Source organism: Spermophilus citellus (assembly GCF_964194105.1).
Source record: "Spermophilus citellus genome assembly, chromosome: 8".
Taxonomy (NCBI): Eukaryota; Metazoa; Chordata; class Mammalia; order Rodentia; family Sciuridae; genus Spermophilus; species Spermophilus citellus.
The window spans coordinates 154,224,376-154,237,607 of record NC_138189.1 but is presented as its reverse complement, the minus strand read 5'-3'; the positions used below and the strand labels follow the sequence as shown (position 1 = coordinate 154,237,607).

The following is a 13,232-nucleotide window of genomic DNA, read 5'->3' as shown; positions in this document are numbered from 1 at the left end:
AATAAAAATAAAATAAAGATATTATGTTGTTCATCAACAATATATACATATACATATTTTAACTGACACCAGGGGCTCAGTGGTAGAGCACTAGCTACCCTTGCACATGTGAGGCACTGGGTTTGATCCTCAGCACTACATAAAAATAAATAAAAATATTTTTTAAAAAAACTGACATCAAAGCTCTGTTACACCACACTGCAGACCTAGATGCAGAAAATTAAGAACAGCACTTTAATCAGAACAGCATTTTAAAAAACTATGAAGGCAATTCTATGAAAAAGTTATGTTTGCCTTTTGTGATCATGGAGAAGGTCCCAGTAGACCTGAATTCAGAAAAATGTCATTGCCATACTTCAGCCACACGTTCTTCTAAAGGACAGACAGCAGACAACACCTGGAAGTCCTGGCGACGGGCACCAGCTGTGGTGCACCTCCCAGACTGCCTGCCAGCACAGTGTGCAGCCCACACCCCAGCAGAGCTGCTGTCAGCAGGCAGTAGCCATGCTCATGACCTCTGCCTGCCTTACTCAAGCTGGATTCAGAGACAACAGACACAAGAACGAGGTTCAGACACTGGGCACTGATTACCTTTCCCCGAATGTGAGAGGAGACAAGAGGAACCAGCTATACCGTGCCCACTTCCTGATAGCCCAGGCATGGCAAGGGGGATAGCAGCCCGCGGATCATTACCTATGACAGGCTGAGTCTGCAAACCAATGACCACCGACCAAGTGCTAAGCAGTAAGATCCAAGTGACGAATTTTATACTTGTTTTGTTGATTAGCTAGCCACTAGAAGGAATTCAAATAGCATTGCTTTATTCACCTAAACGTATTCAATTCCCATGTCAAAATATAGTTAGAAATATTCTTCAATATACAAGAAAATAAGCATTAAAATTGTATTAAATATAAAAAATATTAAGGTGAAAGGGCATCCATCACTTGAAGTTTGAAACTGTATCTATACTTGACAACAATTTATGAGAAGGCAATTTCCTATGTGGAAATATGAGATTGATCATCAAGAAATATTAATGCTTTGTGGGTCTAATTACCAGGCACAAGCAGACCCAAGCTTAGTGACAAGAAAATAACAAATGCCACTGAGATCAACTTGAAAGGAGGAGCTTTCAGTGAAAGAAAAACTGTTCATCTGTGCAAGGTGGGAAGAGTCTCCCAAAGTGAGGCGGAGCGGAGTGCGGCTTCCCCAGCTGCTCACCAGCATGGACATTTTCCTGGTGTCTTTTCAGGGCGTCTTTACTCTTCAGTCTCTTCCCACAGCTGTTAGCCCTGCACACGAACCTGGCATCCCCACGGCACATCTCCTGGTGCTGCTCAGAGCTACAAGACAACCAGCAAGGGGACAAGCAACTGTGAGTGCACAGCATGACACGTAGCCATCATCCCAGGCCTTTGCCACACATCTCACAAGAGTTTTGGGGTCATTTCATGCATTATCTAAGCAGGGGAGAAAGAAGGCTTAAATTCTTCAATTTAACTAGCGTAATACTGAGTCCCTGAGAAGCAAGGGATTGCACATGCAAAATGACCCAAATTGTGTAACAGCCAGCTGGTAACTCAGATGAAACCTCAGTGCTGAGCTGAAGAAGGGCAGACAGAGCACTGGGAACTGGGCAAGGCCTTCCAGGCTGCTGCCCACTGTGCACTCAAGAGCACTAGAGGAAGAGAGAGGGACTATGACCTCAGGGGTAAGAGGCCCATCATGAGGAAAGCCATGGTAGCGATTCCTGGCTCCTCTGTCCTCTTTTTCAATGTGCACTAGCACCTTGTTTCAACAGGCTCCAGCTCAGCACAGGTATCTCTGGGGGACCAGGGAACACTGTCCTATACGGCTGACTGGACTGCAGTGTTACCAGGACATACCCAGGCCCTGGCTTGACTGTTCCTTAAGAAACTGCAACAGAATCTCTAAATGCTTAACCTCTTGGTATCATAAACATTTTGGTTTCTTAAACATTTACTAAGTTTAAGTCAAACATTTTATTCTCAAATTTTATTAGCAAAAATGGATGTATCTAATGCATAGAAATGGTCTCAATACGAAATGGCATATTTTAGAATTTTACTTTAACAAAACCAAAAAAAGGAACGTTTAACCTGTGTTAATGATTTCTTACCAATGCTTACTTAAATATAAGTTTATAGGTTTCATGATCCCGTGAAAGACAAGGATCACTTACATGATATTAACATACATTGCTAAAGTAATAAAGAGTTCACAGTAAGTAGTTTAGAGTAGAGGATCATTTAACTTTATCACATTCTCACATTCTGGATCTATTTGTCTCTAGATTATCCTCCAAGACTGCTCTTGAACAAACAGTGCTTTCCAAAACCTCGGTGTATTCCTCACACTCTGAAATCTGCACTCCTTGAACTCTCAGCTGGTTCCAGAGGGGACATGAGTGGAGCTGACTGAGACTTGCTGTGCCACCTCAAGCCCTGGCTCCATCATGCATATCTGGATGTCAGCTAGTGAACCATGCAGCTCAATTAACAAGGCCAAGTCATTAAGTGGACAAAGACAATCGACACCAGCAATGCTTACTTCAACTTCACAATCCAAACATGTAAAAAATAATATGCTACACTCAGAAAAGACGTTGGTGCCTGCCACTGTGGGACCCCACCCCTCCACGAGTCAGGTCAGACACAACAGATGCTCTGTGGTGTACGCACTGTCTTTGCAAGGCCTGCTGGACTGGGAATTTCTTCCCACAGATCTTGCACTTGAATTCCTTCTCCTCGGTGGGCCTCTGGTGCAGCATCTGGAGGTGCTCAGCAAGAATCTCCGCACTGGGGAAGCTGGACTCACACTGTGGGCAGGCGAAGTCCTCTGTGCAGCCAACGGGATCTGCGCCTTGACAAGGAGTGCATTAGTGAGGCCAAAGTTCAGAGCAAGAGCAGCAAGCTTGTGCACCCGCTTTGAAATCAAATTAACTAAGTATAACATGAACTCTTTTATGTCTATGAACATTAAGTGTAAACATAACAGGAAGTATTACTGGAGAGAAATACATTCTTTCTAAAATAATTTACTTGTGTTTCACCAAATTAATTCAAATTCAAATTGAATTTTTAATTTACCCTATGATGCTAACTGTCCAGATCAGAGTCTTCAACTACAAAATCCTCCCTGAACTAGGCCATCTGTGGCTCACTTTTGGCTTCACAAGGACAAGTGCAGTGGAGGCAAACTGTACTGAAGCACAAGGGGGTGACACTCAGGTGGAAAGACTGCCACCAGGGCATAGGAGCAGAAGGACCTGCAGGGCTCTGCCCAAGTCCCTCAGTGTGCCATGTAACTCCACCTTTCGAATACCAGACTCAGAAAATGTAAGGAAAATAAAAACGACCAATGATCCCATCCAGAAGAGACCACGGCTCCCCTGGGGCTCCAGGGCCAAGGGTCTTTGTGCAGCAGAAGAACAGCTACGCTACTGTCATACTTCACAGGAAATGGTAGAGGCTTTTCCAACATCTTCTCAGGCCAGGTATGTTTTTTAACCCTAAGGTAGCAAATTCATTTAACCCAACTCTCCACTGTCAGATGTCAGGGCTTCTTGTTTCTCTTGCTGAGATTTTGCTTTTTTTTTTTTTTTTTTTTTGCTTTTATGAGTCACTAAGAATTACAAAATGAAAATAGCAACAAAAAGTAATACCTGGTTTACACATTTAAAAAATCTTTTATTAATATATTTACTTTATTTATTTTTATATGGTGCTGAGGATCAAACCCAGTGCCTCACATGTACAAGGCAAGTGCTCTACTGCTGAGCTATAACCCCAGCCCCTTAAAAAAATATTTTTAAGTATCTGCTAATTCTTATTACAAAAATGACAACTAATATTTTGATAATAGCAAAAATCAGGGCATTAAAACAGAAGTAGGATAAGTTATTTTTAAATTAAAATAACATATACAATAATAAGCCCTAGGGCAAAGGAGAAAAATAAATAAAATAATACAGCCCCAGTGGCTGCTCTGAAAAGCCATCTTTGCACTGTTCTTGGGTCCAGCTCTCTGCTCACCACAACCAATGCATACTCTGGCGGCTTTACTGCCAAAGTCCCTGAACTCAGTTTCCTTTTTAACCCACTGCATCAGATCACCAGCAGGCCCCACCATGTCAGACATAGCGTAGACATTAGCTCCAAGATCACCACCAAGGACTTAAAGGAGAAGAAGAAAGTTGTGAAGGAGGCAGAAAATGGAAGAGATGCCCCAGCTAATGGGAATGCTAATGAGGAAAATTGGGAGCAGGAGGCTAACAATGATGTAGATGAAGATGAGGAAGAGGAGGAGGAGAAAGGTGATGATGAGGAAGAGGATGGAGATGAAGATCAGGAGGCTGAGGCAGCTACAGGCAAATGGGGAGCTGATAATGATGTTGATACCAAGAAGCAGAAGATATCCAGATAAGGATGACCAGACAGCAAAAACAGAAAATTAAATGAAAAATAAGAGACCACCATGACATATTCACCCTCCACTTCCTGTCTCCAAATGTAAATGTGGTCACCTTTGAGTAGAGAGGCCCAGTACCTGTCCACTGTAGGCAGTGCCACCCACAGATGACACCTGCTCTTCACCACCCAACCAAAACCACAATATAAATTTGCAACAAGGCAGGAAAAAAAGAACCAAACCTTCCAAGGCTCTGCTTATTTTCTTAAAAGTAATTTTAAAAAGAAAAATTTGTATTTTTAATCTACATTTTATATTTTTGTGCATATTGTTAGGGATCAGCCATTTTTCATGATCTCAGATGACCAAAATAGCCTTGGGAGCATTTTCTGTCCTACTTCTTTCTGACCTGTGGTGTGACCATGTTCATTTATGATCTCAAAGGAGGAAAAAAAACTCGTAAAAAAAGCGAAAACAACAAAAAAATCTTAATTCTGAGCATTCGAGTAACTTTTTTTGTGAATTTACTTCAGCTCTACTGTAAGTAGTTGGTTTGGAAATCATGGTTCAAAAGACCAAAGATAAAAATGTTTCTTTTTTCTTTTTTTGTCTATGAAGTTACTGGATTTTTTTGTTTTGTTTTGTTTTGTTTTTTGCCTGTTTGATGTATGTACGAAACAATGTTGTCCAAAAATAAACTGGAATTTTATTGTAATCAAAAAAAAAATTGCTGTCACTCCAAATCCAAACAGCTGAAGGCATATTTGAAAAACATCATAGACCGAGCTTGTCATTACCTACCTCCTGAATAGTCACATAAAACACAGAAGCACACACTGGCACTGGGGGCAGCGCTCATGCCTCTGGCCAGCAACACAGGCACAGAAACCTCCAGGAAAGCAGCTCAGGAAGCCTACCTAGCATCAAGCTAGGACAAACCACTAGTCCTGCTGGCTTCTACATCACAGCAGAAAAAGACCTCCAAAAGTTCCAGATTCCCAAAGAATCCCAAACTAGAGCAAAGCCCAGTGAGCAAAGCACACCTCACCTCTGCATTCACCTTCCCCCGAGGTGTAGAAAAGAAGAAAACTTTCCAAGAGCCAGCTCTGAGGCAGGTGAGAGGCAGCACCAGGGCAAGGGTGCAAAGATCCCACTGCATGTCACCCCAGCTCACAAGAGACAGGGTGCGACATAGGGACTCCCTGGCAGCCCTGGACCTTGGCCATCCCACAGGTACATCTGTCACCTCTCCCAACCCCTTTTCCTACATAAAAGATGAGCACACAGACGATGCCTTCTGAGAGAGCTTTTGACAAAAACTATTTCATCAACACCCTATTATAACAAGACTACAACTCAAACAGCTCAAACACCTTCTTCTACAACTTCTGTTCTCTCAGATCACCAGAGATGTGATACCTTTCCTGCCAGCTGATGACTGGCCTTTAGAATCTTCAGCTGCTGCTTCTCTGATCACAGTCACAATCTGCTGCTCTTCCTCCTCCGCCTCCAGGTCACTGTCTAAGTAGCCAATTAGAAGCTCTGTGTCTGTCTCTATATCTTCCACTGCCAAATAGAAGATGTTCTCTCCTTCCTGAAACAAAGTTTTTTAAAAATGAAGATGACAATTAAGAAACTGTTTTAAGATATACCGAGTTCCATGTGCCCACCAAAAGATACCATTTCATTTTTTATATCCTCAGCTGATCTAGACACTGAAAATGGAAAGTGACAGTGTTCATTCATCTGGCAAATAATATACAAATATATATTATGTAAATATAGTGCATTTATGTCTGAAGTGAAATAAGGAAAATGATACATATTTTTAAAGAAAATTTTGCAACATTAACTGGTCTTCTGCGGAGGTCCATAAAAGCAATTTGACAGAATAGTGCCATTTACAAACCCAGACAAATAGCAGAAATCTTACCAATGATTTCATTATGATTAACATTAAATACAAAACTGGAACAGAAAAAAAAATTTTGAAGTTCCTATCCAAACCAGAGGAATGGCAAACAAATTATTTTCCTGAAAGAATATTCAAAATGCAGGACCAAAAATAGCAGGAAAAATAGATCTTTAGGGGGTTTGAGGGGACAACTGAACTGTCATGTGTACCCCACCACATCAACCTTCCCAAACCTCACTGAAATAAAAAAGAGTAAACAATTCCACCATCAACATACAAAAGATTACTTTAGAAAATTCAGAAGATAGCAATCAGACAGTTGACACCATTGATAACTAATACAGAGGAAACCTCAGCCAGTAACAGACACAGAAGAGCAACACTGCAGAACCTTTCTAATGAAACCCAGAGAAACATCACAATTGGAATCGACTGGTACAAAATGTCACTCCAGGCCAGGGCCCATCACCAGGGAAGTGAGAACAGGGCTACTTAGCTGGCTATGCCAGGAGGAAGTGCCAGAATGCCTCTTTTACACAGCTGAGCAAATGTTCCCAGTTTGGCTGCTGAGGACAAGAGAAGCAGAGCATAGCCTGAATTTATTGAGCCTTCATGGTGGGCAAAGAAAGGAAAGATCAAGAAAATAAGCTCCACTCAGGAAACTCAATGAGGCACAGGAAAACACCTGCCTGACTTCAATGTATGAAGGAGGAGGAACAGCAGGACATAGAGCAGAAGCAGGAGGGAGAGGGTAAGGGAGCAAAGGAAGAGCACAGGAATGAGTATGTGTAATGAATGAACAGGTGCATGTGCACCTGGATCCTGAGCAGACCAAACCTGGGGCTTCAAGCTGCTCATACACCATCATTCGAAGGAAGGGAAAGGAGCTAGTCTACCTCTGATGTTGACCTAGTTTGGATTTTTTTTTAATCTCTCTTTAACAAGGAGAGATTACTTTGTAATTTCAACAGAAAAAAAAACTAAAATTCTATGGAAGAGACAGAAATGATGATTATATGCATCCAAAATTATGGAAAGGAGGCTTGATTCAAAGGTTCAAAACACTGAAAGAAATCTACCCATTAGATACAGTTAATTAAAGAGTGTTCGTGTAATATCAGGAACATCTTGGAAGTTTTTGAATTCTGTAATCCAGAAACACACAAGTTATTTCTAATTAACAACATTAAATTAACTTCTATATAATTGTTACACATGGTGCATCAAAAATAAGCAAAAAGCATAGACTTTCAGCAAAAGGTCTCTTTAAATTAAATCAGAAGTGGACTCCCCAGGGGTTGGAGAACACTGGCTGAGGGGGTTCCTCAAAGCAGCTAAGAACTCACCCAGTAAAGACCTCAGAAGTGTTATAAATCTTAGTGCTTATCTGATCAATATCCAAGAAGTTGACTGAAACCTCTTTCTAGAGAGCACAGTGGTCGTTAATCTTGTGATGGCTTTCAAAATATGAAGATTTTAATTTTGAAACATGATAAGACTATATTTGAAAGGAAAGCAGGGAACCAGGAAACAGGAAAGCAAGAAGTGAAAGATGGAGACCAGACAGAGATACACACAGAGAGTTTATTTGTCAGAGGTGACAAATAAAGGCCTTCTCTCCATAGTGGAGAGAGGCAACACAGGCTTGGGTTCTGGGGCTTTTATGGGGGAGGCTCAGGAATTAGAGCTGGGTGGGTCCTACAGTGGGTGATTAAGTTTGGGGTTGGTCTGCCCTTTGGTGAGAAAGAATACAGCAGCCAAGGTTTGAGGGCGTGGCACTACACCTTTGGGCAGGAAAACAGCGGCTGTTACTTACGATGGCCGCCCAGATGCAAAGCAAGGAAATTACAATATTTTTAAAAAAATATTTGTATTTTAGTTGGGCACAATATCTTTATTTTATTTATTTACTGTTACGTGGTGCTAAGGATGAACCCAGGGCCTCGCACTTGCTAGGCAAGCGCTCTACCACCGAGCCACAACCCCAGCCCAAGGACCTTACAATATTAAACTGTAGTCTGAAGACAGCACGTTGATCAGGGTGCTCTGTAATGAAGCACCATTTTAATACCCCGGCCAAGCGGACAATGGGAGTGAGTGGCACCACTGCTCTGAGACCAGCCCCCTGCCCAGCTGGGTCACCACAGGAAGAGACATAGCCACAACCCACCTGTGCATTAACAGGGGTGTCCTTCCACTGGAAGGCCCTACCACTGTCCACCGGGGCCAAGGGGCCTGGTAGGAAAAAGCAAGGTATTCTTAGGCAGCCCTTGAGGGACTGGGGCCTATGGGAGGAAGTGAGGTCATTATGGGTGTGCCCTTGAAGGCAACACTGGAACCCCAGACCTTTTCAATCTCTTTTCTTCAGGCCACCATGGAGTCAGCTGAGTTGCTCCAACCTGTACTCCCACCATAGACACAAAAGCAACAAAGCCAGACAAACACAGACTGACACCACTGAAAGCATAAGCAAATATAAACCTTTCCTCCTTATGACAGAATTGCAAGTATTTTGCCACAGTAGTTCAAAGCTAACTAACACACCTACACTGCACTCACTTTTACTCTGCCCACAGTTCCTACAACTTTCCATTATATCCTCCTCCTTCTAACCCTCTGACTCTCAGACCCCAGCAGTCCCTAATCTCTGGAGTCCTGTGGAACTATTTTTGCCATGTGTGGGCTCATCCCAGGCCCAACCAGAAAGGATCCAAACAGGGCTTATGTGCTCTGTGACTCAAATCAGCTCCTTCCTGTCACTAGCCTAGCTACAACATTGTGCTCCATATCCAATAGCCACTTTAATCCATTTGCCCCATCATCCCAGATATGGAACACCTGCAAATACTTAAAATAAAATTTTAATACCAAGAAGAATAATTATATCATAATTATTATAATATTTTAATTAACATAATAATATATAAGCTCTAGATGATCTCCAACCAATTTTGATGAGCCTGTGCCAATTTCTTTGAAGTGTTCACAGACATGAAAACCAGGAACCTAACAGTTCACACTCTGATCCTGACACTCATTCCTGGGTAACCTACCGATCCCTTCCATTCCCGGCTTACTCCCCTGAACAGGCCCCTGCACAGCAGAATCACTGCTGTTTGGGCCTCAGGACCAGCTGCCTCCCTGGGACTCCACCTGGGGGCCAACATCCACGTAAGGTTCTGCCTTAGGACACAGCTGATTTTAAGGTTCTGCCTCAGGACACAGCTGATTTTATGAAAACACAAAGCTCTTTGCCATTCTGCTCTGCTCTGCTCAAAAGCAACATTCCTCAGTTACTGGTTTTTACAGAATTATAATTTGAATATGCCATACAATGAGTGATTTTATGATTGTTATTCATCTTTGCATTGCTGCCCATACTTTTGAATTCTTTTTCTTTTCATTTCTTTTGGTGGCACTGGGGATTGAACTCAGGGCAATTAACCACTGCCACGTCCCCAGTCCTTTTCATTTGGAGACAGGGTCTCACTCAATCGCTGAGGATGGCTTTGAACTCACCATCCGCCTCTCTCAGCTTCCCGAGTCACTGGGATGGTAGGTGTGCACCACTGTACCCAGCTTGAGTTTTCCATAATTGTAAGTATCCTTTCATTTTGCTCTATTTTATTTTCATTTGCACATCCTCTCTGGCTAATTATTTCTATTCTTAGTTGTTTGTAATATCAAAACTTTGCAACAGTCTACATGTCCAACGAGAAAATTAAAGGTTTGACAATTGGTTTCAAACGATTTATCAAACATCATATTTTGTTTTTGTTTATTTAACTAATTTTGTTTATTTATATATGACAGAGGAATGCATTACAATTCACATTACACATATTTTCATATCTCTGGATGTATACAAAGTATATTCACACCAATTTGTGTCTTCATACATGTACTTTGGATAATAATGTCCATCACATTCCACCATCATTACTAACCCCAATGTACCCTCCCTTCCCCTCTCACCCCTCTGCCCTATCTAGAGTTTGTCTATTCCTCCCATGCTCCCTCTCCCTAACTCGCTATGAATTAGCCTCCTTATATTAGAGAAAACATTCAGCATTTGGTTTTTAGGGATTGGCTAACTTCACTTAGCATTATTTTCTCTAACTCCATCCATTTACCTGCAAATGCCATAATTTTATTGCTGAGTAATATTCTATTGTGTATATATGCCACATTTTTTATCCATTTATCTATTGAAGGGCATCTATATTGGTTCCACTGTTTAGCTATTATGAATTGTGCTGCTATAAACACTGATGTGGCTGTGTCCCTATAATATGCTATTTTTAAGTCCTTTGGGTATAGAACAAGGAGAAGGATAGCTGGGTCAAATAGTGGTTCCATTCCCAATTTTCCAAGAAATCTCCACACTGCTTTCCAGATTGACTGCATCAATTTGCAGTCCCACCAGCAGTATATGAATGTACCTTTTCCCCACATCCTCGCCAACACTTACTATTGTTTGTATTCATAATGGCTGCCATTCTGACAGGAGTGAGATGAAATCTTAGAGTGGTTTTGATTTGCATTTCTCTAATTGCTAGCAATGATGAACATTTTTTCATATATTTGTAGACTGATTATATATCATCTTCTAGGAAGTGTCTGTTCAGGTACTTGGTCCATTTATTGACCTGGTTTTTTTTTGTTGTTGTTGTTGTTGTTGTTTTGGTGTTTAACTTTATGAGTTCTTTACATACCCTAGAGATTAGTGCTCTAACTGATATGTGAGGGGTAAAGATTTGCTCCCAAGATGTAGGCTCTCTATTCACCTCACAGATTGTTTCTTTTGCTGAGAAGAAACTTTTTAGTTTGAGTCCATCCATTTATTGATTCTTGATTTTAATTCTTATGCCAAAGGAGTCTTATTAAGGAAGTTGGGGCCTAATCCCACTTGATGGAGATTAAGGCCTACTTTTCTTCTATTAGATGCAGGGTCTCTGATTTTATTCCTAAGTCTTAATCCATTTTGAGTTTTGTGCATAGTGAGAGATAGGGGTTTAATTTCATTTTGTTTTTGCGTATGGATTTCCAGTTTTCCCAGCACCATTTGTTGAAGAGGCTATCCTTTCTCCAATGTGTATTTTTGGCATTTTTGTCTAATATAAGATAATTGTAATTTTTGGATTAGTCTCTGTGTTCTCTATTCTGTACTATTGGTCTACCAGTCTGTTTTGGTGCCAATACCATGCTGTTTTTGTTACTATTGCTCTGTAGAATAGTTTAAGGTCTGGTATTGCGATGCCATCTGTTTCACTCTTCCTGCTAAGGACTGCTTTAGCTATTCTGGGTCTAAATGTCCAACAATACAAGCTGGAGAAAGTTAAAGGTTTGACAATTGGTTTTGAAAGATTTATCAAACATCATATTTTGGAAAAAAAATATATGTGTGTCTGTGTGTATATATACATACATACCCTCAAAAAAAAGATATAGACAAAGGTATTAGTAGGCTTGCTTCTCTTGGAGAAACTGCAATATTTTGTAGTTGTCTTCTGCTAGAGTATATTTTACAATGTTTCTAGAAAAAGAGAAAAGTAGACAATAAATGAGCTCTGTTCCCTGATAGCAGGAAGCAGCACTCAGTATGTCCAGGGGCATAGGGCTTGGGCATGTCCAGGGATCAAGGTTTCTTTCTAAATCAGTTAGCTGTGTGGCCCAGCAAATAGCCTAATCTGAAACTGCCAGTTCCCTCATCTGTACAATAAAGAAGATAATCTACATCCTAGGATAGCTGCAAGGACTAAAGGTGATCACATCTGTGAAACCCTTCAGGGTACTAGACCCTGACCTGGGGCAAGAATTGGTTAAAGGTGCTATTCTGTGGTCTTACTTAACACAAACTCCAAAGTCACTACTTAAAATATTTTAAAAAATATTTTAAATTTGCTCCAGCTACACTATTGCTCAGAGTTGCTTGGACCATGTACTTTCCATTAGACTGTACTTGGCCACCCTGCTCTTCATCAGAGTATAGTATAGCTCCAATACCATCCTCCCAGCACTCGCAGGGCCACCCTTGCTCTGGGCTCCCTTCACAGCCTACATGCTGCTCAGCTGTCTGTCCATTACTGTCTGAACTAGGCCTGAAGTGGCCAACCATTTGTCCAGGACACAGACCTAGAGAGCTGAACCCAGAGAGGCCAGGATGTTTTCTCTGATATAAGGAAGCTAATTCATAGTGAGGTAGGGAGAGGGAGCATGGGAGGAATACATGAACTATAGATAAGGCAGAGGGGTGAGAGGGGAAGGGAGAGTGCATTGGGATTATAAATGATGGTGGAATGTGATGGATATTATTATCCAAAATACATGTATGAAGACACAAATTGGTGTGATTATACTTTGTATACATCCAGAGATATGAAAAATATATGTAAAGTGAATTGTAATGCATTCCTCTGTCATATATAAATTAACAAAATTAATTTAAAAAACAAATATGATGTTTGATAAATCTTTCAAAATCAACTGTCAAACCTTTAATTTTCTCCAGCTTGTATCATTGGACATATAGACTGAAGTCTAGGCTGAACTGGTCGCCCTCATCAGAGCCTTCACTTTGGCAAAGGGAACCTCCCTCCATGTCTACACTGACTCTAAATACCCCGTCCACATGCTTCTCTCCCACTCTGCTATCTGGAAGGAGAGCGGATTCCTTACCACCAAGGGAACTTCAATTACTAATGCCCCCTTTATCTCTGATCTCCTTTAGGCCTCAAAGCTTCCCACTGCCATTGTATCTGAAGGATGGCAGCTAAGAACCCCCTTCTCCAGTGGGCATTTCCTTTCCTGACCTCTCTCCTTGCCACAGGCCTTTTGCTAATGCTTGCCCCCTGCGCAATGAGATTTATTCAAGATGAGATGC

At 41.4% G+C, this 13,232-nt stretch overlaps 1 protein-coding gene across 1 annotated transcript in view; it reads right to left on the bottom strand.

Annotated features, from left to right (window-relative positions):
• PRDM5 (PR/SET domain 5) overlaps positions 1-13,232 on the bottom strand; it is a 137,955-nt gene that overhangs the window by 79,498 nt on the left and 45,225 nt on the right. The window contains exons 4-6 of the mRNA XM_081304142.1: positions 5,854-6,028; positions 2,706-2,886; positions 1,225-1,346 (exon numbers count right to left, since the gene is read on the bottom strand). Coding sequence (XP_081160268.1) covers positions 1,225-1,346; positions 2,706-2,886; positions 5,854-6,028 — 478 coding nt within the window. The remainder of the gene's footprint in view (positions 1-1,224; positions 1,347-2,705; positions 2,887-5,853; positions 6,029-13,232) is intronic.